Below are 22,750 nucleotides of genomic sequence, written 5' to 3' on the forward strand. Positions count from 1 at the left end.
ATGTTTTTTCTGTGCAATTTGAGTTGTATCAGTATGTCAGTATGTCAATGTAACGTTATTGATCTGTCAGCTTCCCAAGCTAATTCCCTACTTTTCACACTGACACAGTAATAAACAGCTCTAACGTTACAGGCTTCACTGTCATGGTGCACAGTAGAGGTCTGCGAGGGACCGATTTCTTCATTCCGCTTTCTTCATGCTGGCACCTGCTGGCTTTCTGTCAGACTCCCTCCCACCTGCTACTGCAAGAACTGGTCCCAAACCCAACCGCAATGTTATTTTAGGCATATGTGATGCAGCTCACTTGCCAGCCATAGTCCCAACAATTGTTACGCCCTAAAGGCAATATCAAATGTGCAAAAATAACTTTAAAAATAGGTTTAATTACCAGAGATTCTAACATGGCCCTTACATTGTATTACTGGGCTTTATCAGCAAATATGCTAGATATAGTTTGAAGAGAGCAGAGTTGGAGAGACTTGCACTTTCTCTTGAGCTATTTTTATTGCCTACCTTTTTGGAGTGTCAATATTTTCAGACTGAGAAATATGGGTGTTCAATATTTAGGCCTATTTCTAGGCAATAGTAGCCTAACCTATGGTCACCATAGTAACCTAACCTACGGTCACCATAGTAACCTAACCTACGGTCACCATAGTAACCTAACCTACAGTATGTGTGCGTTGTGCCTTTTCCTTTTCAATCATGATTACATATTGTGATTGCACTTCGACTCACATTGGTTGAGCGCCCCCCACTTCTTTTCATTGTCATTATTTATTTACAGACTCTGTAGTTAACTACAGTCTAATCATATTTAAGTTAATTTCATATCTAAGTGAACTGCCTTGTGAATTTCCGAAGGAGAAGAGGACCAAAGTGCAGCGTGGTACGTATTCATAATAATTTAATAAAGAATGAATACTGAACAAAAACAACAAACCGACAAACGAACAGTTCTGTAAGGTGCAAACAAAAACACTAAACAGAAAATAACTACCCACAACCCATAGTGGGAAAACAGGCTACCTAAGTATGATTCTCAATCAGAGACAACGATCAACACCTGCCTCTGATTGAGAACCATACTAGGCCAAACACATGGAAATATAACGACTAGAACAAAACATAGAAAAAACAACATAGAATGCCCACCCCAACTCATGCCCTGACCAACTAAAATAAAGACATAAAAAAGGAACTAAGGTCAGAATGTGACACGCCTGCTCCCGCCTAGAGCATGGAAAATGCAGACCGCACCACAATGATCAATGATCTCGTCTGGACCGCAGCCCTCTAGTGCAGTTAGTACACAGCACTATGCTCATCATGTTTTAGCAGGATTAGATGGTGACTGGGGTCCCAGCAGGATCAGACAGCGAGGGAAGACCAGTCCATGGAGCTCAGGTGAATTTTGCAGTATAAAGTTCTATCTTGAGTTGAAAGGTAGACCTACAGTAGCTACAGGACAGCAGCTTAAAGCTACAGTCTGGGATCTGGGAATAATGGTCATTTCAATTATTGAACCATTGATTCTATTTGGGATAATATAATGTATAAATGTACACCAAGGTATTTCTTTGTCATGCCTCATTTTAGGAGGATCAGATGGTGACAGGGGTCTCATCAGGGTCAGGCAGCCAGGGAAGACAATTCAGTGACAGAGGTGAGGGGAATTTTTGCAGATACAACACTTTATTCTCTCTGTCCAGCAAACACTGGACAAGCCAGATGCTATTTTAAGGCAGCCTGACAAACACCCAAAGTTGATTTCCAAACTGTATCAAGGGTTGATAGAGGATTTCCCCGATGACACAAAACATGTAAAACAAAAATGTGAGGAAGACCTGGGAGACGCTATTGATGATGAATGGATACAGATATGTTAGAATGCCCAGTCATGTTCATATCATCTCAGACGTAAATTACTGCAGTTTAAGACCATCCGTAGAACGTTCTATATGCCAGTGAAACTGAATATCATGCACTTAGAAATTGTTTTACTCTGCTGGAGGTGTAAAGCACAAAAAGGGACATATTTGCACATGCTGTGGTCTTGTGAAGGCTGGCTGAATTCTGGCAAAGAGTATTTTCTTTTTTCTCAGCATGTCTGCAGATTCTCCCTTCTCCCTGTTTTTGTTTGCTTGGAAATGTTGATACTGGAGACTGTTATCAGAAGAAACTGTGTAATCTAGCATTTATAGTGGCTAACAAATCCATTGCCATTAATGGGACGGTTGGTTATTCTCCCACAATGTATGGAAGAAATGTACAGTTATTTACAGTTTCACTAGATTTGTTTTAAGATTGAGGGTATACTGTGCTACATTCATAAGGTCTGAATGCCTTCTGTGGAATACTGTACGACAAAAGGAGTCTGTATTGAAAACATGCCCACGTCAGGGGAGATACCTATTTAGGCAATCCCTAGCTGCTGGGCTGCTCAGTAACGGGCCTGGGTGTCTGCCGTACTGTTGGTTGCCACTCTGTCCTTGGCCTAACACACCTGAAACCAATAATGAATGTTTCACTAAGATCCTAATGTTGAGTGGGGTGTTTTGGGTTGGGGCACTGCAGGGCCATGGACCCATAGGGGCAGGACGGGGTGACCCAGCTATATTGTGTGCTGTAAAAAGAGCTCTGTAGTAGTATTAGGCCAGTGATATGAATTATATGGAGGGTGTACTGCTTCTGTGTGTTAATGTGTAGGTTTATCTGTGTTCTTATTAACATTTTGTTTTCCAAACCTTTCCTTTGAGACATAAAAAAAAGATGGGAAGGAAGTTGTGTTGGGGCGAGGGTTGAGTTATTGAATAGACTGGTGGGGGTTGGGCGTGTAGGCGGCTCGGGTTGGCTGGGCGATCTGGCTGAAATTTGATATAGAGGATCAAAAGTTGTCTTTGCACTTTATTTGTAGGAGTTGTTCATTTGTTAAGCTATTGGTTAAAGGTGCAACACAATATTGATTATTGAATTATCATGGATCTAGTTCAGTCATATCAATCACTTAAACATATTTAATAATCTCTTACCTAGCTTGATGACTGTGGGTATTTTTGTTTACTTTTTGTTGTTCTAAATAGAGTTGACTAGAAGGGCCATGGGAGGTCCCCCAGACCCCCTGCCAAGTTACGTCCCCCTCTGCAAATAGCACTGCTGGCTGATTTAAAAAGTCATAGTCAATTGCTCAATAATATAATAATACTCTTAGCAACAAAAAATATATATATATTTTACAATATGTAGAATCTATGAGAATAAAAAGGTCCAGAGCTTTTGTGAAACATCACAGCACAGTTGACAAATATATGGCAAATAGAAATCCAAACTGGATGGTGTTCAGAGATAGATGGGAGGGTTTGAGTGGAGCTGAAGGATGGGACTAAAAACAAGCAAAAGATAACTAATGTAAAATATACTGTGTCCGTAAAATGTATATAGTATGTATAAGCTGTAAGTAGAAGTCTAAGTGTTGTTGTCCATTAGTTTACTCCAATTAGGGGAGGGATGGTAGGGTTAGGGGTAAATAATAAAGGAAAACATAGTTTTACATATATATAAGTATTTACAAAAATATATAAGGCATATTGGAAATGATGCAGACAATTACATTTATGCAATAATACAGCTGATCTATCCCTTATTTATTTTTTAATAAATAGATTTAAAAAAAAATTCAATCCAAAGTTGCCCCCCTGCAAATAGTGATATAATAATCATCATATCTAAGTAAACTTGGAGTCATGGGATGACGTGTGTTACTCCCAATATGACTTGTTGGGAAAGCACGCAGTTTATTAGGCTACAGATTAAATAAATTATGGTTACTGCATTGTTGCGTTTAGAGCTTGCAAGAAAGGCATTTCACTGTACTTGTGCATGTGACATTAAAACTTGAAGATGACATAAATGATGATGAATTTCACAGGGTGGCGAAAGTGCAAGGTGATGAGCTTGATGCTCCTTTCTAATACATATCGAGGGTCTTATTCAATTTTTCTAGTGACATGATAAATAAAAGAATCTCGCTCCTTTGTCCATAATATTCTCATTATGTAGGCTATAATACATGCACTCTAGCCAACCGTGCTATCTGCGCACACTATCTGCATGCTGTTGGCTAGAGCACACGTGCCAACACCAGAGTGGGCACACACACTAAATAACACAAAAAAAAATTGTGAAAAAAACCCCATACAGTTGAAACCCATTTAACTTGTGTTTTTTAATCGGTACATGGGAATTTAACTCAACATTTACTTGTATGTGTAGGCCCACTATGTCACCACGCACAGCCTTTTACCGGCAACAAGTCCATTTTGTGGAAACACATATGTGGTGGGGAAATGCAATTTTTTTTATGCGGATTTCAGAATATTCGCACGAAAATCTGTTGCAAATTGGATGGAAATTTAGCTAGTGGGCTTGGAATTCTCATAAAGGGCTAATGTCATAATTTTGAGGAAGGACATTGCCAGTAATGCGCAACAGCTTTAATTTGCAACACTAGCTAGGTTTCCATCCAATGTGCGACTGATTTTCATGTGAATATTTTTTAAATGTGAATAAAATAATATACACATTTTCCCACAAGAGATGTGTTTTCATACAACGGACTTATTGCGGGATAAAAGTATGTGCGTGATGACGTAGTGCACATAAAAATCTTTGCATTAAATTCCCATGTACAGAATAAAACATACAAGTTAAATGGGTTTCCATCACATTTCAACTCGACTGATGGTTTAGTAACAAAAACTGTTGCGTTATATAGCAAATGTGCCCACTCTAGACAACTACTCAACAGTTTGCGGATACAGTGCTGGTAAACTACCTACATTATGAGATTATTATGGATAAGAGGGATAATATTTTTATTTATCAAAGGCAGCCACATCAATCATCATGTCACCAGAATATGACCCTCAATATTTATTGGAAAGGAGCATCAAGCACATCACTTGCACTTTCCTTACTACAGCTGTGACGGAAACAGGAAGTTTCGGCACTATTTTATGAATGCCAACAGATAATTTGTTCGTTCATTTGACATCGTGGGATCTTTTTGTGTCAGTAACATTAATTATGCGAGAAATTGGGGTGGAAACGCTTTTATGGGCAAATATTGATATAATATAACCATAATATCTAATTAAACTTGGAGTCAAATGATGACATGTGTGGTCTTCCCACTATTACTTGTTGGGAAAGCATGCCGTTTATTCGGCTACAGATGAAATAATTTATGATGAATTTGACCGGGTGGTGAAAGTGCAAGGTGATCCTGATGCTCCTTTCCAATAAATATTTAGGCTCTTATTCTGGTGACATGATGATTGATGCTTGACTGCCATTTGACAAATAAAAATATTATTGCTCTTATCCATAATAATCTCATCATGTACTGTAAGACTAGCCACACAGCCTACCTGCACTGTAGCTGCAAGCTGTTGGCTAGAGCGCATATGACAAGACCAAAGAGGCACATTTGCTATTTAATATAACAGTTTTTGTGACAAAATATCAGTAGAGTTTAAAATGTGATGGAAAACACTGAACTTTAAAATGCTATTTGGTACATGAAAATTTAAGCAGAGAAAGTACATTTTGTGTGCACTGTCATTACGTACTGATTTTTTTAAATCCACAACAAGTCAGTTTTCTGGAATTAAAATATTTTCATGAAAATCTGTTGACAATTGAATGTAAACCTAGCTATTTATGCTATAAATAAACACGTTTTCCTCGATTTATATTAGGCTAATTATCAACTCATTTTCGAGAAGGCATAATATGTCTTCAGTTCATTGTTAAGGGGATCTAATATGCCTTACCACCACCAAAACAATCAACATGAATACTCGATCTCTAATTAATTTGGATCTTACTGATGTGGAAATGTTAGTGCATGATTGATTATGTTAGGCTAAACAATTATCAATATGATCAGGCTATCTGATGTTGTTTTAAAACTATTTCCCTAAAATGTATTTTTGGTTAAACCATTTAAAAGTCGTTTTAATAGGCCTATATTTTCTTTTACATCAAAAATTCGAAAAGAACTTGGGGAAAACTGAGCGCATTCTTGAAAATGTAAAATGTCAACAATGCTTCAACATTGAATTTAAAACAATGGGATGTTAATTAGGCCTAGGTTATGTTTGTTTTTAGAGGGACAACAATTGATTAAATCGGACGTGGCATTTGTAAAGTCGGGCAAAATTCCAAAAAAGCACAACTCTCCAAAAATCACACAGTATCCAAATAACATCTCATGTTTGTTCCATTGATATAATACCAGTAATCCGTGACTGTTACCAGCTCCCACTGTATCAAACTCTTTCAAGACGGTGTGTAAATACATTTTTCAGGGTGCAAACACCAACAGATCTATTAGAGATCAGTCGTTTTCAGCCGGTTTATTATTAATTAACTTTATCCTGAATCATTCAGAAGGCCGCGCAATGAAAAGGATATTTTTCCGCGCGAGGCCCAGGGTGCCCTTTTGATCATTTCAGTCTCTCCTCGGTGTGCTCCTTCTGATTGGTCGAGGGAGTAAGAAGGGGAACATCTTTAATTAAGTAGATAATCTCTTGTTGGGATGAGAGTGGGTTCGTTTCAGAGCCCCCCTCGAGTGAGTCCCGCATGAGAACCTTGGCATATACAGCCAGTGGAGTTGTGTATGTATGTAGGGTTGGTAGCCTCTCGCTGTATCCTCTCTTCTCCTTTAGAGAGCTGCTGAATGTGCATGCCATCTCTATCCTCTCTCGTCTCTTCTGGCAGGATGTTCATGCATTTGGAGGTCTTTTACTGTATCTTAATTTTGATGTCTCACATGACAACGTCTTGCTGCAGCTGGTGAGTTTGAACCATTTTGGATTCTTTGTGATTGCCTCATTGATTTGATGCAATGTATGTGATAGGAAGGTCGTTCATGAAATATTGGTACATAGGCTTATTGGAATGTATAAATAATTCCATGATTTATATGTTGAAATGTTTTTCTATTTACTGATCAAATTAAAAAGTGAGTTTCTGTTCAGTTTTTTTACCTTCCAAAATTGTTTACCAAATGCCATCATTTGGTGCAGGACTGGGAAACAGTTAGGCTTCTTGATTTTCCTTTATGAGAATGTAGGCCAATGGACAATTATTAAATGATTATAATTAAATATTTTCCTAAAATTCTTGTTTGTTGCATGTTTATTACTTATGAATATACTTTCATCCCACTGTATTTTATTGAGTTTTTGTGTATGTGACCAGTAACAATGTATTTTGTCAGTATAAATTAATACTTTTATCATAATTAGCGTAGGGCGTAATTAGCGTTTATTTTAGGTATTTTTGATATAACATCCCCAAGAAATGTCACTTTACCAGCATGGTTATTGACCAGCAGGCGGGGGTTTCATTCATATGGGAGACAATGATTTAGATTGATGATGGTTTAGTACCATGTTATTACATTTTATTAAAGATAGTTATCTAATGAGGGAGCAAAGAAATCCCTCCCTTTACTGAAGGACACGGAATTTCTGAGAGTATGCTAATAAATGCTTCAGTACCATGTTATTTAAGATAGCCAATGATGCTATCGTACCATGTTATTAAATGTTATTAAAGATAACTAATGAGAGACTTAAGTGAGGGAGCTGTGGAATTCCTGCCCTGGCTGAAGGACAACTCTTAATTCCCAGAGTTAATAAGCTGTCTCCTCTTCCAGGTCAGTGAATAATTTCCTTATGACTGGACCTAAGGTAAGCCAACATTCTTTTGATCTTCTGGCCAGATCCCTCTTTCCCTTCCCTTCTTCCCTATCCCAAAAAAGAGAGCAAAGACCACCCCTGTAAGGATCTCATATTGCTGTCTGCGAACGTTACTCTCTTTCCCCTCTGTTTCTAAATAGACTGTATTTCTCCAGAATGAGATTGTCTTGGGTACATATAAATATAAATATGTCCTTTCATCATTGATTTGTTGTAACAACAGCAAGGGTAGGCCTAATCAGTGTAATGGTGACCTTTTTGGTTTCTATCTATGGCTCTTGACTCTATTAAGGCTGAGAAGCTTTGAATGTCCATGGGCTGAGATAGTAGAGGCATGGAGAGTTATTTGTTCAGTGTGTATAGAGGCAACCTGGTCTTAGAGCAATTCTTATATTCTATATGTAAATCAAAGATGCTCCTTTAGTATGATATGTTACGTTTTGTATGGTATGTATCCATTTGTATACAATCTGTATACAATTCGTATTATATATGTTACGAATTTGCAAAACATACAATATGTTGCGAATTTGCAAAACCTATGATATGTTACGAGTTCTAGCTAGGTGGCTAACATTAGCTAGCTGGCTAATGTTAGCTAGGCTAGGGGTTAGGGGTTAAGGTTAGGGTTAAGTTTAGAAGTTAGGTTAACGCGTTAGGGTTAGGGTTAGCTAATAGGGTTAGGGTTAGGGGAAGGGTTAGCTAACATGATAAGTAGTTGCAAAATAGCTAAAAACTAGTAAGTAGTTGAAAAGTTGTTAATTACCTAAAATACTAAAGTTGTCCATAATGACTTTCGAACTTGCAACCTTTGGGTCGCTAGACGTTTGCGTTATACGCCCGACCAACCACCCTACTTTCATTTTTTCCTTAAGTAACCATCTGCCTTATGTAACCATACCAAACGTAACATATCATACTAATTTGAGTGTCCCAGATTTACATTTACTATGTTGTGTCTAGTCTATGAGACCAGGCTGGCTCTATCAACTCAGGGACCTATAGATCTAGGCTAGGCAGTAGAGGTCCCTAGATTGATAGATCTAGACTAGAGGCAGTAGGATTCCCTGGATTGATAGATCTAGACTAGAGGCAGTAGGATTCCCTGGGTTGATAGATCTAGACTAGACTAGAGGAGGAGAGGCATTAGATAATGTGTGTTGCGTGTGAATAAACTAGAGGCAGTAGTGGCAGGGAAGGCAGTGTTGGCCTGTGCAGTACTATGATGTGGTGGGTGGTCATCATTAGCCCACCAGACCGCAGTGAGAAGCAGAGAGGTGGTGGCTCAGTCTCTGCACAAGCCACTTGAGACATATCATTCACACAGTCTCAACAAGGACCAGAGAGCTAGGCGAACAAGCCAAGTGGACATAGTGAACTTGTAAAGAATAGGGCTTGGGATTCCAACTCATTCAGGGGTTGTAAAACAGGTTAAAAAAGTTGAATTAATATTGTATTAAGACTTTTCCCACCATTGTTAAAAAAATAAAATAATAATGTATACACTACGACTTTTAGGGTTATGGAAGTAAATGTCCCTAGAATGTGTTGCTTCTCATGGTCATGATTGAACCTATTCAGTTTTAAGTGACCTGATGATATACTCTGTGTTCCTCAAGGTGTACCTGATTTACTCCAGCAGCGTAGCGGCCGGGGCTCAGAGCGGCATCGAGGAGTGTAAGTATCAGTTTGCCTGGGACCGATGGAACTGCCCTGAGAGAGCCCTGCAGCTGTCCACACACAGAAGCCTCCGCAGCGGTAAGAGCCAATGAATATAGTGTACTATTTTTGACCAGAAGATATGTAGGACACTATATGTTCAAAAGTAATGTAGTACTGTATATGCTGACTCATTTGATCTGCCCTTTAATAACAGACCGAAGGATGGCATTTGTTTGTTTAGTCATGAGATTCATCAGTCAAAAGGATCATTACAGCAATCCAACAGCCGCCATGGTCGCCTTGCCTAAATCAACAGCAAGCCCCACAGTCGCCCTGGCTAAATCAACAGCAACCCCACTGTCACCCTGGCTAAAACAACACAACCCCACTCTCACCCTGGCTAAATCAACAGCAACCCCACGGTCACCCTGGCTAAATCAACAGCAACCCCACGGTCACCCTGGCTAAAACAACACAACCCCACTCTCACCCTGGCTAAAACAACAGCAACCCCACTGTCACCCTGGCTAAAACAACAGCAACCCCACGGTCACCCTGGCTAAATCAACAGCAACCCCACGGTCACCCTGGCTAAAACAACACAACCCCACTCTCACCCTGGCTAAATCAACAGCAACCCCGCGGTCACCCTGGCTAAAACAACACAACCCCACTGTCACCCTGGCTAAAACAACAGCAACCCCACGGTCACCCTGGCTAAAACAACACAACCCCACTCTCACCCTGGCTAAAACAACACAACCCCACTCTCACCCTGGCTAAAACAACACAACCCCACGGTCACCCTGGCTAAAACAACAGCAACCCCACGGTCACCCTGGCTAAAACAACACAACCCCACGGTCACCCTGGCTAAAACAACAGCAACCCCACAGTCACCCTGGCTAAAACAACAGCAACCCCACAGTCACCCTGGCTAAAACAACAGCAACCCCACGGTCACCCTGGCTAAAACAACAGCAACCCCACGGTCACCCTGGCTAAAACAACAGCAAACCCACGGTCACCCTGGCTAAAACAACACAACCCCACTCTCACCCTGGCTAAAACAACACAACCCCACTGTCACCCTGGCTAAAACAACAGCAACCCCACGGTCACCCTGGCTAAATCAACAGCAACCCCACTCTCATCCTGGCTAAAACAACACAACCCCACGGTCAACCTGGCTAAAACAACAGCAACCCCACGGTCACCCTGGCTAAAACAACAGCAACCCCACTGTCACCCTGGCTAAAACAACAGCAACCCCACTCTCACCCTGGCTAAAACAACACAACCCCACTGTCACCCTGGCTAAAACAACACAACCCCACTCTCACCCTGGCTAAAACAACACAACCCCACGGTCACCCTGGCTAAAACAACAGCAACCCCACGGTCACCCTGGCTAAAACAACACAACCCCACTGTCACCCTGGCTAAAACAACAGCAACCCCACGGTCACCCTGGCTAAAACAACAGCAACCCCACGGTCACCCTGGCTAAAACAACAGCAACCCCACAGTCACCCTGGCTAAAACAACACAACCCCACTCTCACCCTGGCTAAAACAACAGCAACCCCACTCTCACCCTGGCTAAATCAACAGCAACCCCACGGTCACCCTGGATAAATCAACACAACCCCACTCTCACCCTGGCTAAATCAACAGCAACCCCACGGTCACCCTGGCTAAAACAACACAACCCCACTCTCACCCTGGCTAAAACAACTGCAACCCCACTGTCACCCTGGCTAAAACAACACAACCCCACGGTCACCCTGGCTAAATCAACAGCAACCCCACGGTCACCCTGGCTAAAACAACAGCAACCCCACTCTCACCCTGGCTAAAACAACACAACCCCACTCTCACCCTGGCTAAAACAACAGCAACCCCACGGTCACCCTGGCTAAAACAACACAACCCCACTGTCACCCTGGCTAAAACAACAGCAACCCCACGGTCACCCTGGCTAAAACAACAGCAACCCCACGGTCACCCTGGCTAAAACAACAGCAACCCCACTGTCACCCTGGCTAAAACAACACAACCCCACTCTCACCCTGGCTAAAACAACACAACCCCACTCTCACCCTGGCTAAAACAACACAACCCCACGGTCACCCTGGCTAAAACAACAGCAACCCCACGGTCACCCTGGCTAAAACAACAGCAACCCCACGGTCACCCTGGCTAAAACAACAGCAACCCCATGGTCACCCTGGCTAAAACAACAGCAACCCCACGGTCACCCTGGCTAAATCAACAGCAACCCCACGGTCACCCTGGCTAAAACTACAGCAACCCCACTGTCACCCTGGCTAAATCAACACAACCACACTCTCACCCTGGCTAAATCAACAGCAACCCCACGGTCACCCTGGCTAAAACAACAGCAACCCCACTGTCACCCTGGCTAAAACAACAGCAACCCCACGGTCACCCTGGCTAAAACAACACAACCCCACTGTCACCCTGGCTAAAACAACACAACCCCACGGCCACCCTGGCTAAAACAACAGCAACCCCACGGCCACCCTGGCTAAAACAACAGCAACCCCACAGTCACCCTGGCTAAAACAACAGCAACCCCACGGTCACCCTGGCTAAAACAACAGCAACCCCACGGTCACCCTGGCCAAATCAACAGCAACCCCACGGTCGCCCTGGCTAAAACTACAGCAACCCCACGGTCACCCTGGCTAAAACAACAGCAACCCCACGGTCACCCTGGCTAAATCAACAGCAACCCCACGGTCGCCCTGGCTAAAACTACAGCAACCCCACGGTCACCCTGGCTAAAACAACACAACCCCACTCTCACCCTGGCTAAAACAACAGCAACCCCACGGTCACCCTGGCTAAAACAACAGCAACCCCACTGTCACCCTGGCTAAAACAACAGCAACCCCACGGTCACCCTGGCTAACACAACACAACCCCACTCTCACCCTGGCTAAAACAACACAACCCCACTGTCACCCTGGCTAAAACAACACAACCCCACTCTCACCCTGGCTAAAACAACAGCAACCCCACGGTCACCCTGGCTAAAACAACAGCAACCCCACTGTCACCCTGGCTAAAACAACAGCAACCCCACGGTCACCCTGGCTAAAACAACACAACCCCACTCTCACCCTGGCTAAAACAACACAACCCCACTGTCACCCTGGCTAAAACAACACAACCCCACTCTCACCCTGGCTAAAACAACAGCAACCCCACGGTCACCCTGGCTAAAACAACAGCAACCCCACTGTCACCCTGGCTAAAACAACAGCAACCCCACGGTCACCCTGGCTAAAACAACACAACCCCACTCTCACCCTGGCTAAAACAACACAACCCCACTGTCACCCTGGCTAAAACAACACAACCCCACTCTCACCCTGGCTAAAACAACAGCAACCCCACGGTCACCCTGGCTAAAACAACAGCAACCCCACTGTCACCCTAGCTAAAACAACAGCAACCCCACTGTCACCCTGGCTAAAACAACACAACCCCACTGTCACCCTGGCTAAAACAACACAACCCCACTGTCACCCTGGCTAAAACAACACAACCCCACTCTCACCCTGGCTAAAACAACAGCAACCCCACGGTCACCCTGGCTAAAACAACAGCAACCCCACTGTCACCCTGGCTAAAACAACAGCAACCCCACGGTCACCCTGGCTAAAACAACACAACCCCACTCTCACCCTGGCTAAAACAACACAACCCCACTGTCACCCTGGCTAAAACAACACAACCCCACTCTCACCCTGGCTAAAACAACAGCAACCCCACTCTCACCCTGGCTAAAACAACAGCAACCCCACTGTCACCCTAGCTAAAACAACAGCAACCCCACTGTCACCCTAGCTAAAACAACAGCAACCCCACTGTCACCCTGGCTAAAACAACACAACCCCACTGTCACCCTGGCTAAAACAACACAACCCCACTCTCACCCTGGCTAAAACAACACAACCCCACTCTCACCCTGGCTAAAACAACACAACCCCACGGTCACCCTGGCTAAAACAACAGCAACCCCACGGTCACCCTGGCTAAAACAACAGCAACCCCACAGTCACCCTGGCTAAAACAACAGCAACCCCACGGTCACCCTGGCTAAAACAACAGCAACCCCACGGTCACCCTGGCTAAATCAACAGCAACCCCACGGTCACCCTGGCTAAAACTACAGCAACCCCACTGTCACCCTGGCTAAATCAACACAACCACACTCTCACCCTGGCTAAATCAACAGCAACCCCACGGTCACCCTGGCTAAAACAACAGCAACCCCACTGTCACCCTGGCTAAAACAACAGCAACCCCACGGTCACCCTGGCTAAAACAACACAACCCCACTGTCACCCTGGCTAAAACAACACAACCCCACTCTCACCCTGGCTAAAACAACACAACCCCACGGCCACCCTGGCTAAAACAACAGCAACCCCACGGTCACCCTGGCTAAAACAACAGCAACCCCACAGTCACCCTGGCTAAAACAACAGCAACCCCACGGTCACCCTGGCTAAAACAACAGCAACCCCACGGTCACCCTGGCTAAATCAACAGCAACCCCACGGTCGCCCTGGCTAAAACTACAGCAACCCCACGGTCACCCTGACTAAAACAACACAACCCCACTCTCACCCTGGCTAAAACAACAGCAACCCCACGGTCACCCTGGCTAAAACAACAGCAACCCCACTGTCACCCTGGCTAAAACAACAGCAACCCCACGGTCACCCTGGCTAACACAACACAACCCCACTCTCACCCTGGCTAAAACAACACAACCCCACTGTCACCCTGGCTAAAACAACAGCAACCCCACTCTCACCCTGGCTAAAACAACAGCAACCCCACGGTCACCCTGGCTAAAACAACAGCAACCCCACTGTCACCCTGGCTAAAACAACAGCAACCCCACGGTCACCCTGGCTAAAACAACACAACCCCACTCTCACCCTGGCTAAAACAACACAACCCCACTGTCACCCTGGCTAAAACAACACAACCCCACTCTCACCCTGGCTAAAACAACAGCAACCCCACGGTCACCCTGGCTAAAACAACAGCAACCCCACTGTCACCCTGGCTAAAACAACAGCAACCCCACGGTCACCCTGGCTAAAACAACACAACCCCACTGTCACCCTGGCTAAAACAACACAACCCCACTGTGCCACCCTGGCTAAAACAACAGCAACCCCACGGTCACCCTGGCTAAAACAACAGCAACCCCACAGTCACCCTGGCTAAAACAACAGCAACCCCACGGTCACCCTGGCTAAAACAACAGCAACCCCACGGTCACCCTGGCTAAATCAACAGCAACCCCACGGTCGCCCTGGCTAAAACTACAGCAACCCCACGGTCACCCTGGCTAAAACAACACAACCCCACTCTCACCCTGGCTAAAACAACAGCAACCCCACGGTCACCCTGGCTAAAACAACAGCAACCCCACTGTCACCCTGGCTAAAACAACAGCAACCCCACGGTCACCCTGGCTAACACAACACAACCCCACTCTCACCCTGGCTAAAACAACACAACCCCACTGTCACCCTGGCTAAAACAACACAACCCCACTCTCACCCTGGCTAAAACAACAGCAACCCCACGGTCACCCTGGCTAAAACAACAGCAACCCCACTGTCACCCTGGCTAAAACAACAGCAACCCCACGGTCACCCTGGCTAAAACAACACAACCCCACTCTCACCCTGGCTAAAACAACACAACCCCACTGTCACCCTGGCTAAAACAACACAACCCCACTCTCACCCTGGCTAAAACAACAGCAACCCCACGGTCACCCTGGCTAAAACAACAGCAACCCCACGGTCACCCTGGCTAAAACAACACAACCCCACTCTCACCCTGGCTAAAACAACAGCAACCCCACGGTCACCCTGGCTAAAACAACAGCAACCCCACGGTCACCCTGGCTAAAACAACAGCAACCCCACGGTCACCCTGGCTAAAACAACACAACCCCACTCTCACCCTGGCTAAAACAACACAACCCCACTGTCACCCTGGCTAAAACAACACAACCCCACTCTCACCCTGGCTAAAACAACAGCAACCCCACGGTCACCCTGGCTAAAACAACACAACCCCACTGTCACCCTGGCTAAAACAACACAACCCCACGGTCACCCTGGCTAAAACAACAGCAACCCCACGGTCGCCCTGGCTAAAACAACACAACCCCACGGTCGCCCTGGCTAAAACAACACAACCCCACGGTCGCCCTGGCTAAAACTATGCTACAAATCCAATTCACAACATCCTACTGAGCCACCCATCGACAGGACACTGCTCAGGGGCCTTGCGAAAATATGGTACGCCAATGGCAATTAGAGCCAATGTGTTAATTACCAGGAGAGATAGGAGATAAAGGATACTGTGGAGTGAGAGGCGTTGAAATAGAAGCCCCACTCTGAAGATAATGACTAGAGGAGAGGAATGACCTCTTCAGGAGAAGGTATTCCTGAGTGCATTTAAAATGTCTCTCTCACACACAGCGAACAGAGAGACAGCGTTTGTCCTTGCCATCAGTTCAGTAATCATTACTACTATAATGTCATATAATATTATATATAATATTAGTTTTTTGTTCACAGCGAACCGAGAGACAGCGTTTGTCCTTGCCATCAGTTCAGTAATCATTGCTACTAAATCAAATATCATTTACATAACAATAACGAGGCTATATACAGTGGGTACCGAGTCAATGTGCGAGGGTACAGGTTAGTCAAGGTCATTTGTAAAGTGACTATGATATAATATTATATTATGTTATATATAATATATGTTTTTTTCCACAGCGAACAGGGAGACAGCATTTGTCCATGCCATCAGTTCAGCAGGGGTCATGTACACTCTGACAAGGAACTGCAGTCTGGGGGACTTTGACAACTGTGCCTGTGATGACACCAGGAACGGACAAAGGGGTAAGAGAAGATTTAAAAATCCACACACAGATCATTACAAGACTTGCATAGATGAAACAGCTGTGTACACATTGTGTTGTATTCACGCTGTGTTGTATTCACGCTGCGTTGTATTCACACTGTGTTGTATTCACAATGTGTTGTATTCATGTAATGTGATTCGGTTGTAGGCAAAACAACAAAACAGGTATTTTTTCAAGTACCTTGGAAATAATACCCTTCCATGTTTTTTCATCACAAATGGTGGGCCATCCTCTCATACAGACAAACTGATGTCTCCTGCTTGTGTCCCCAGGGGGTACAGGCTGGCAGTGGGGGGGCTGCAGTGACAACGTGGGGTTCGGTGAGGCCATCTCCAAGCAGTTTGTTGACACGCTGGAGACAGGCCAGGATGCACGGGCCGCCATGAACCTCCACAACAACGAGGCTGGACGCAAGGTACAGTATTTAGTTAACTTTACTTTAACTTTACACCTTGGTGATGGAAGGGGTAAGCTATCCCTCAATACCATACAATTTAAAAAACTTTGATGATATAGTGAAATATTATCATGATTCCAGATAGATTTAGAGCTTGGTTTTCTGGTTGTTCTGAAAACCCAGATCATGTTGAGATTGAATCAGTGCAATTTCCATAGGAGGGAGCTCTTGTAGTTCAAGGTGGAGGGTCAGATATTTGAGTTTCCCACTCAACCCCCAACTGACCGACTGCTCAATGTAAAGTACCTTTAGAATAATTTCTTTCTTTCTCAGTCTGCTCATTGAGTATTACAGCATACAGCAAGCATACCACCCAAGCATCCCTTTCACGTCCCCATAAGTGAGGTGCCACTTGTCCTCCAATAACCACAGTGTGTTCGCTGTACCACAAGGGCCTGTTTACCAGTCAATGAATGTCCTTTATTATGACAAGTCTTAAGTTTCAGAATCTCAGGATCACTGATGCTAGTTCTTAATTAGAGTATCCCATGGTGCCACACACTGCAGACCAGGGCCAGTATTATGCCTGCCTGCTTTCTTTAAGTAGTTTTTAGTTTTATTCTTGCAATAAGCATCCAACATTTATTCTGTTGGTCTTTGTGTGGCCCCTAAGGAGTCCTTAGTCAGGGACGGAGGACCACAAGCGAGAGGCTGGAGTAGTCTTTGTTTACCCCACCTAGGAGCCCTCCTGTTGGGGCCTCGTTGCCCCTCCGAGCCCCACGGCACCTGGAGCATCATTGTAACAAAAATAAATTCACCCTTTTTTCATTTTGCCACTCAATAGACTCTCCGTAGACTCTTCATTGGGTGTATTCATGGCAGAAAACATGTTGACAATGGCCTTGCCTAATAAATACTCCTCTCATTCCAGGAGGGACAGTCAGTGTCTCAATGTGAAACTTTGATTCGGCACTCACCTCGCGAGAAAGCTCCCCCCCCCCTCCCTGAAAATAAATGTTCCTTTTCAACCGACATCTGTTGACATCTGTGTCGGGGTGAAGTCAGGAAATATTGAGGGGGACCACAAAAACACCAGCATGAACCTTGAACCTATCCTTTCTCCCTTAGTAAATACATCGTCTTTTTGTCAAATGGGAAGGCTTGAGTGTGCAATGGGTTCATTTGACAACACATCAATCAAGAGCCAATGGTCTTCACATTACACAACTGATTATTTAAAACAAATTCATACTCAGCCACATATACTTACACAACTGATTTCCTGAGACCAAATCAGACAATGTTGCCACGTCCCCATCTTAAAAAGAAGTCTGAGTAATTATAAATTTTTCTACACTCCTGTTTCACCTGGTATTTGCCTGGTATTTACATAATAATGAAATGGCAACAACAGATTCTGTCTGGAGTTTACACAGTATTTACTTCATTTCCGTAATTTTCATGTTATTATTCCTAGTTCACAACAAATCATCCTTCACTCATGCTGCCAAACATACCCTCGTAAAACTGACCATCCTACCGATCCTCGACTTCAGCCATGTCATTTACAAAATAGCCTCCAATACCCTACTCAATAAATTGGATGCAGTCTACCACAGTGCCATCCGTTTTGTCACCAAAGCCCCATATACTACCCACCACTGCGACCTGTACGCTCTCGTTGGCTGGCCCTCGCTTCATACTCGTCGCCAAACCCACTGGCTCTAGGTCATCTACAAGACCCTGCTAGGTAAAGTCCCCCATTATCTCAGCTCGCTGGTCACCATAGCAGCACCCACCTGTAGCACGCGCTCCAGCAGGTATATCTCTCTGGTCACCCCCAAAACCAATTCTTTCTTTGGCCGCCTCTCCTTCCAGTTCTCTGCTGCCAATGACTGGAACGAACTACAAAAATCTCTGAAACTGGAAACACTTATCTCCCTCACTAGCTTTAAGCACCAGCTGTCAGAGCAGCTCACAGATTACTGCACCTGTACATAGCCCATCTATAATTTAGCCCAAACAACTACCACTTCCCCTACTGTATTTATTTATTTATTTATTTATTTTGCTCCTTTGCACCCCATTATTTCTATCTCTACTTTGCACATTCTTCCACTGCAAATCTACCATTCCAGTGTTTTACTTGCTATATTGCATTTACTTCACCACCATGGCCTTTTTTGCCTTTACCTCCCTTATCTCACCTCATTTGCTCACATTGTATATAGACTTATTTTTCTACTGTATTATTGACTGTATGATTGTTTTACTACATGTGTAACTCTGTGTTGATGTATGTGTCGAACTGCTTTGCTTTATCTTGACCAGGTCGCAATTGTAAATGAGAACTTGTTCTCAACTTGCCTACCTGGTTAAATAAAGGTGAAAAAAAAAATGTAATTACCATTTTTTCCAGGTGAATCACAGACTGTAGAAAAGCTTAACCAAAGACTCTCTCGCTCCCTCCCTCTCTCCCCCCTCCTGCTTTCCTTCCCTTCCTCCCTTCCTTCCTTCCTTCCTTCCTTCCTTCCTTCCTCAACCCCTCCCTCCACTCCTTCCCTTTCCTCTCCTTCCCAGGCAGTGAAAGGGACTATGCAGAAGACGTGTAAGTGCCATGGCGTCTCTGGGTCCTGCGCCACACAGACCTGCTGGTTACAGCTCCCAGATTTCAGGGAGGTGGGAAACTATCTGAAGGAGAAGTACCACCGAGCACTGAAGGTACAGTATATATTGTTTATATTAAACAATAATGTTTATAAGCACTCTAAAGACACTTCACATAAAATTCATTCTATCATTCATTAATTTATTCTTTCATTCAAGGTGGACCTGCTCCGGGGGGCCGGGAACAGTGCAGCCAGTCGAGGTGCCATTGCTGAGACCTTCAGCTCCATCTCTCGTAAAGAACTGGTCCACTTAGAGGACTCCCCAGACTACTGCCTGGAGAACCGTACCCTGGGCCTGCCCGGCACAGAGGGCAGAGAGTGCCTGAAGAAGGGCAAGAGCCTAAATAAGTGGGAGAAGCGTAGCTGCAAGAGGCTGTGCGGGGAGTGTGGTTTAGCTGTGGAGGAGAGGAAGGCGGAGCTGGTGTCGAGTTGCAATTGCAAGTTCCACTGGTGCTGCGCGGTAAAGTGCGAGCAGTGCCGCAAGACAGTGACCAAGTACTTCTGCGTGAAGAATGGGGGGCAGAGGGGGAAGAACGAGAGCGCCGGCAGCCGTAGGAAGAACCTGAGGCTGAAGAAGAAGCACTGAGCGGCATCCATCTTCCTCACCATCATCATCATCATCATCACTGCCACACGCCATGCCTTCTCACAAGCTGATTTTCACAGACCTCTGTGCACCGAAACTGTGCCCCTCTCAAACATTTCTACAACACGCTTTTGTTCTAAAGACATAATTGAAAATGTATTTATTGAGTAAGACTAGTATTGTTATTATCCTAATCAAACATTTAATAGTGGGGGAGTAAATGTGTAAAAAAAACATGTTGATAAAACTACATGATAGAAAAAGAAGGGTAACTATTACTTGTCTAGAACTGATGGTATACATATATTTAACAGTATATATATATGTATATCTTTCCCCCCCCAATTATATATATCATTATAAGTCATTGGGCATTTAAAGGATGTTACATACGGCCGCTCTGAATAATCTCCTTCATATTTGATAGCTTGAACAACTCTTCCTAAATGGTCAGTCCACGGCATACCTTAACAACATCTTATTTATTGTCATAAGTACCACCAATGAGCTATGCCATTTCTGATTGGTCAGTTTATCAGACATTCCTTCCTGTCATGATGACAACTCCAGCCCAAGCTCTCTCTACGCGTGGCAGTACCTGAGATCAAAGCATCCCAGTAGTTTGTCAAGCATGTATCACAACAGATATTGAGATTATACTGTATGTTTGAAAAAAGAAGAAGAGACTTCGGGGCACATTCCACTCGTCCACTTCCCTACAATGACCAGCCCTCCCCAGCCCTGACCAACCCTGACCAGCCCTCCCCAGCCCTGACCAGCCTTTCCCTCCCCTCCCCAGCCCAGCCCAGCCCAGCCCAGCCCTCCCCTCCTTCCCTTCCCAGCCCTGCCTTAAGGATGTATTTAATTGTAAATAAAATGAAGCACTTTGTTCTGTATATTGTTAATTTATTGCACATTTTTCCCAAGTTGTTGCTTTATTGTTGATATTTTCTTTAAAACTTTTGTAATTAAAAAAGTATAATCTACAACCCCCTATTATATTAATTTATTGAGCATGCCCATCACCCATTTCACATCCATTAATTTCAGAAGTGTTTAAATCGAATGCATGATTATTTCTTATATTCCCCCTGTGTGACATATAAATCACCAATGTTCAGCAGTGGTAGGCTACAACACAACCTGTGTCTTGTTACATTGTTCACTTGGGGATCTGATAACCCTCTGGGACAAATTAACAACAACAGAAAACTTTTCATTGGACTCTTCCTTCACGCCTTTCTCAATTACGCCTTGACAAATATCTCCTATTTATTTCTGCCCCTCGTAAGTGTAATCCTCAAAGAGCCTCTCCTAACGCCCTGGAGCTCAGAACTTTCTTTACAGTTTAATACTAGTTTAATTAACTTTGTCCAGACAGAGTGCATGGTGGGGGGGAAACACGAAGAAGCCAGACAAGTTGCCCTTAAAAATCCTTAAAATCACCCACCCCGCCTCTAATTTTGTATGCTAATCTCCTTTTCACTCTACCCCTCCTTAGGAGTGAGTGGTGAGTTCGGACAAAAACTGTTAGGAAAACTTGGTGGAGTTGCCTTCCTTCGCCGAGAACTCGCCAGTGGCTTCCTGCTGGCTGTTTCATTCCTGGGCCCCCTCAGCCTCCTCGGTTCACCTACCTTTCTCTACTCTAGGGCCTTCCTTTGCTTGATTTAACAATGAGCGTCGAGCTAATCAGCCCTCTCGGAAATGCGCCACTGCTGAGCCACTTAATCCCCTCTCCTCTTCCACTGGCTCAATGGACCGCCGCCTTCAAAAGGGCTTTGGGAAAAGGTTTTGCACGGATTCACACTGTTCCCTCAATACAAGTTAGTTCAAGTATTGTGCCCACAACAAGTGGGTTTGATAAACAAATGCTTGCCAGGGTGGATACCCACCCACCACCCCACCTGTGGTAGCCTAAAGAGGGTGCCAGGGCTGGGGGAAGACGGTAGTGCATGGCAGCCCGACAAGGCCCTCCAGACGAGATGGGACCTGAAAGAGGAGATTAGGAGCCCCTATTGAGAGTAGGGGCAGTTCATTTCTGCACCCTCGTCTTTCTGTCCAATAAAGTGTCAAGGAAACACCTTGTTGACATATTTTTTACGAAATAATGATCAGAAACTCAGAGACAGAACACACCCCTCATTAAATGAGCCCTGTTGGCTGGATGGAGCTAGGGGGTGGCATGCCCAGCAGAGCAATTCTCTGTAATCACTCATCTGTGCGCATATAACAAGAATATTTGTGCAAGTCTCCCATTGACATCAATACATGAAGGTAGGATTGGCCCTCTAAAGAGTCACCATAAATGTTATGCTGAGGTCCAGTACAAGATCTGCATTGTGTTCATTAGGGCACTCAACAGAACATTTTGTAAATAGGTTGTGTTTGTTAGGGTATGCAGTGGACAAAGTTTCAAACGTTTTGCAACCGAAAATGAAACTGAACCTTTCTTTATGGAAAAGTCCATGTAGTCCCTCCCTGTTTCAGTCCGGTTTCTTCCGTTTGGTGCCTAATGAACCCGGCCCTGCTGACAGAGACACTGCCTGTAGGAGTGGAACTGTGGGAAGAATGAAAACCCCACACAGCAGCCGACCCAACCGAACACTTTGAGTTGGTTAACACCCAGACCGTCAGACCTCCTGTGACACCATCTACCCCGGTCAGT

At 44.4% G+C, this 22,750-nt stretch overlaps 1 protein-coding gene across 1 annotated transcript; it reads left to right on the forward strand.

Annotated features, from left to right (window-relative positions):
- Positions 1-6,671: 6,671 nt before the first annotated feature.
- Positions 6,672-21,055, forward strand: LOC139562562 (protein Wnt-8b-like). Its single transcript, XM_071380332.1, has 7 exons — positions 6,672-6,858; positions 7,727-7,760; positions 9,389-9,527; positions 16,285-16,410; positions 16,706-16,848; positions 19,411-19,551; positions 19,657-21,055. The coding sequence occupies exons 1-7, from the start codon at positions 6,743-6,745 to the stop codon at positions 20,083-20,085; spliced, it is 1,128 nt and encodes a 375-aa protein (XP_071236433.1). The 5' UTR covers positions 6,672-6,742; the 3' UTR covers positions 20,086-21,055.
- The last annotated feature ends 1,695 nt before the right edge of the window (positions 21,056-22,750 follow it).

This window comes from Salvelinus alpinus, chromosome 32 (assembly GCF_045679555.1).
Source record: "Salvelinus alpinus chromosome 32, SLU_Salpinus.1, whole genome shotgun sequence".
Classification (NCBI taxonomy): Eukaryota; Metazoa; Chordata; class Actinopteri; order Salmoniformes; family Salmonidae; genus Salvelinus; species Salvelinus alpinus.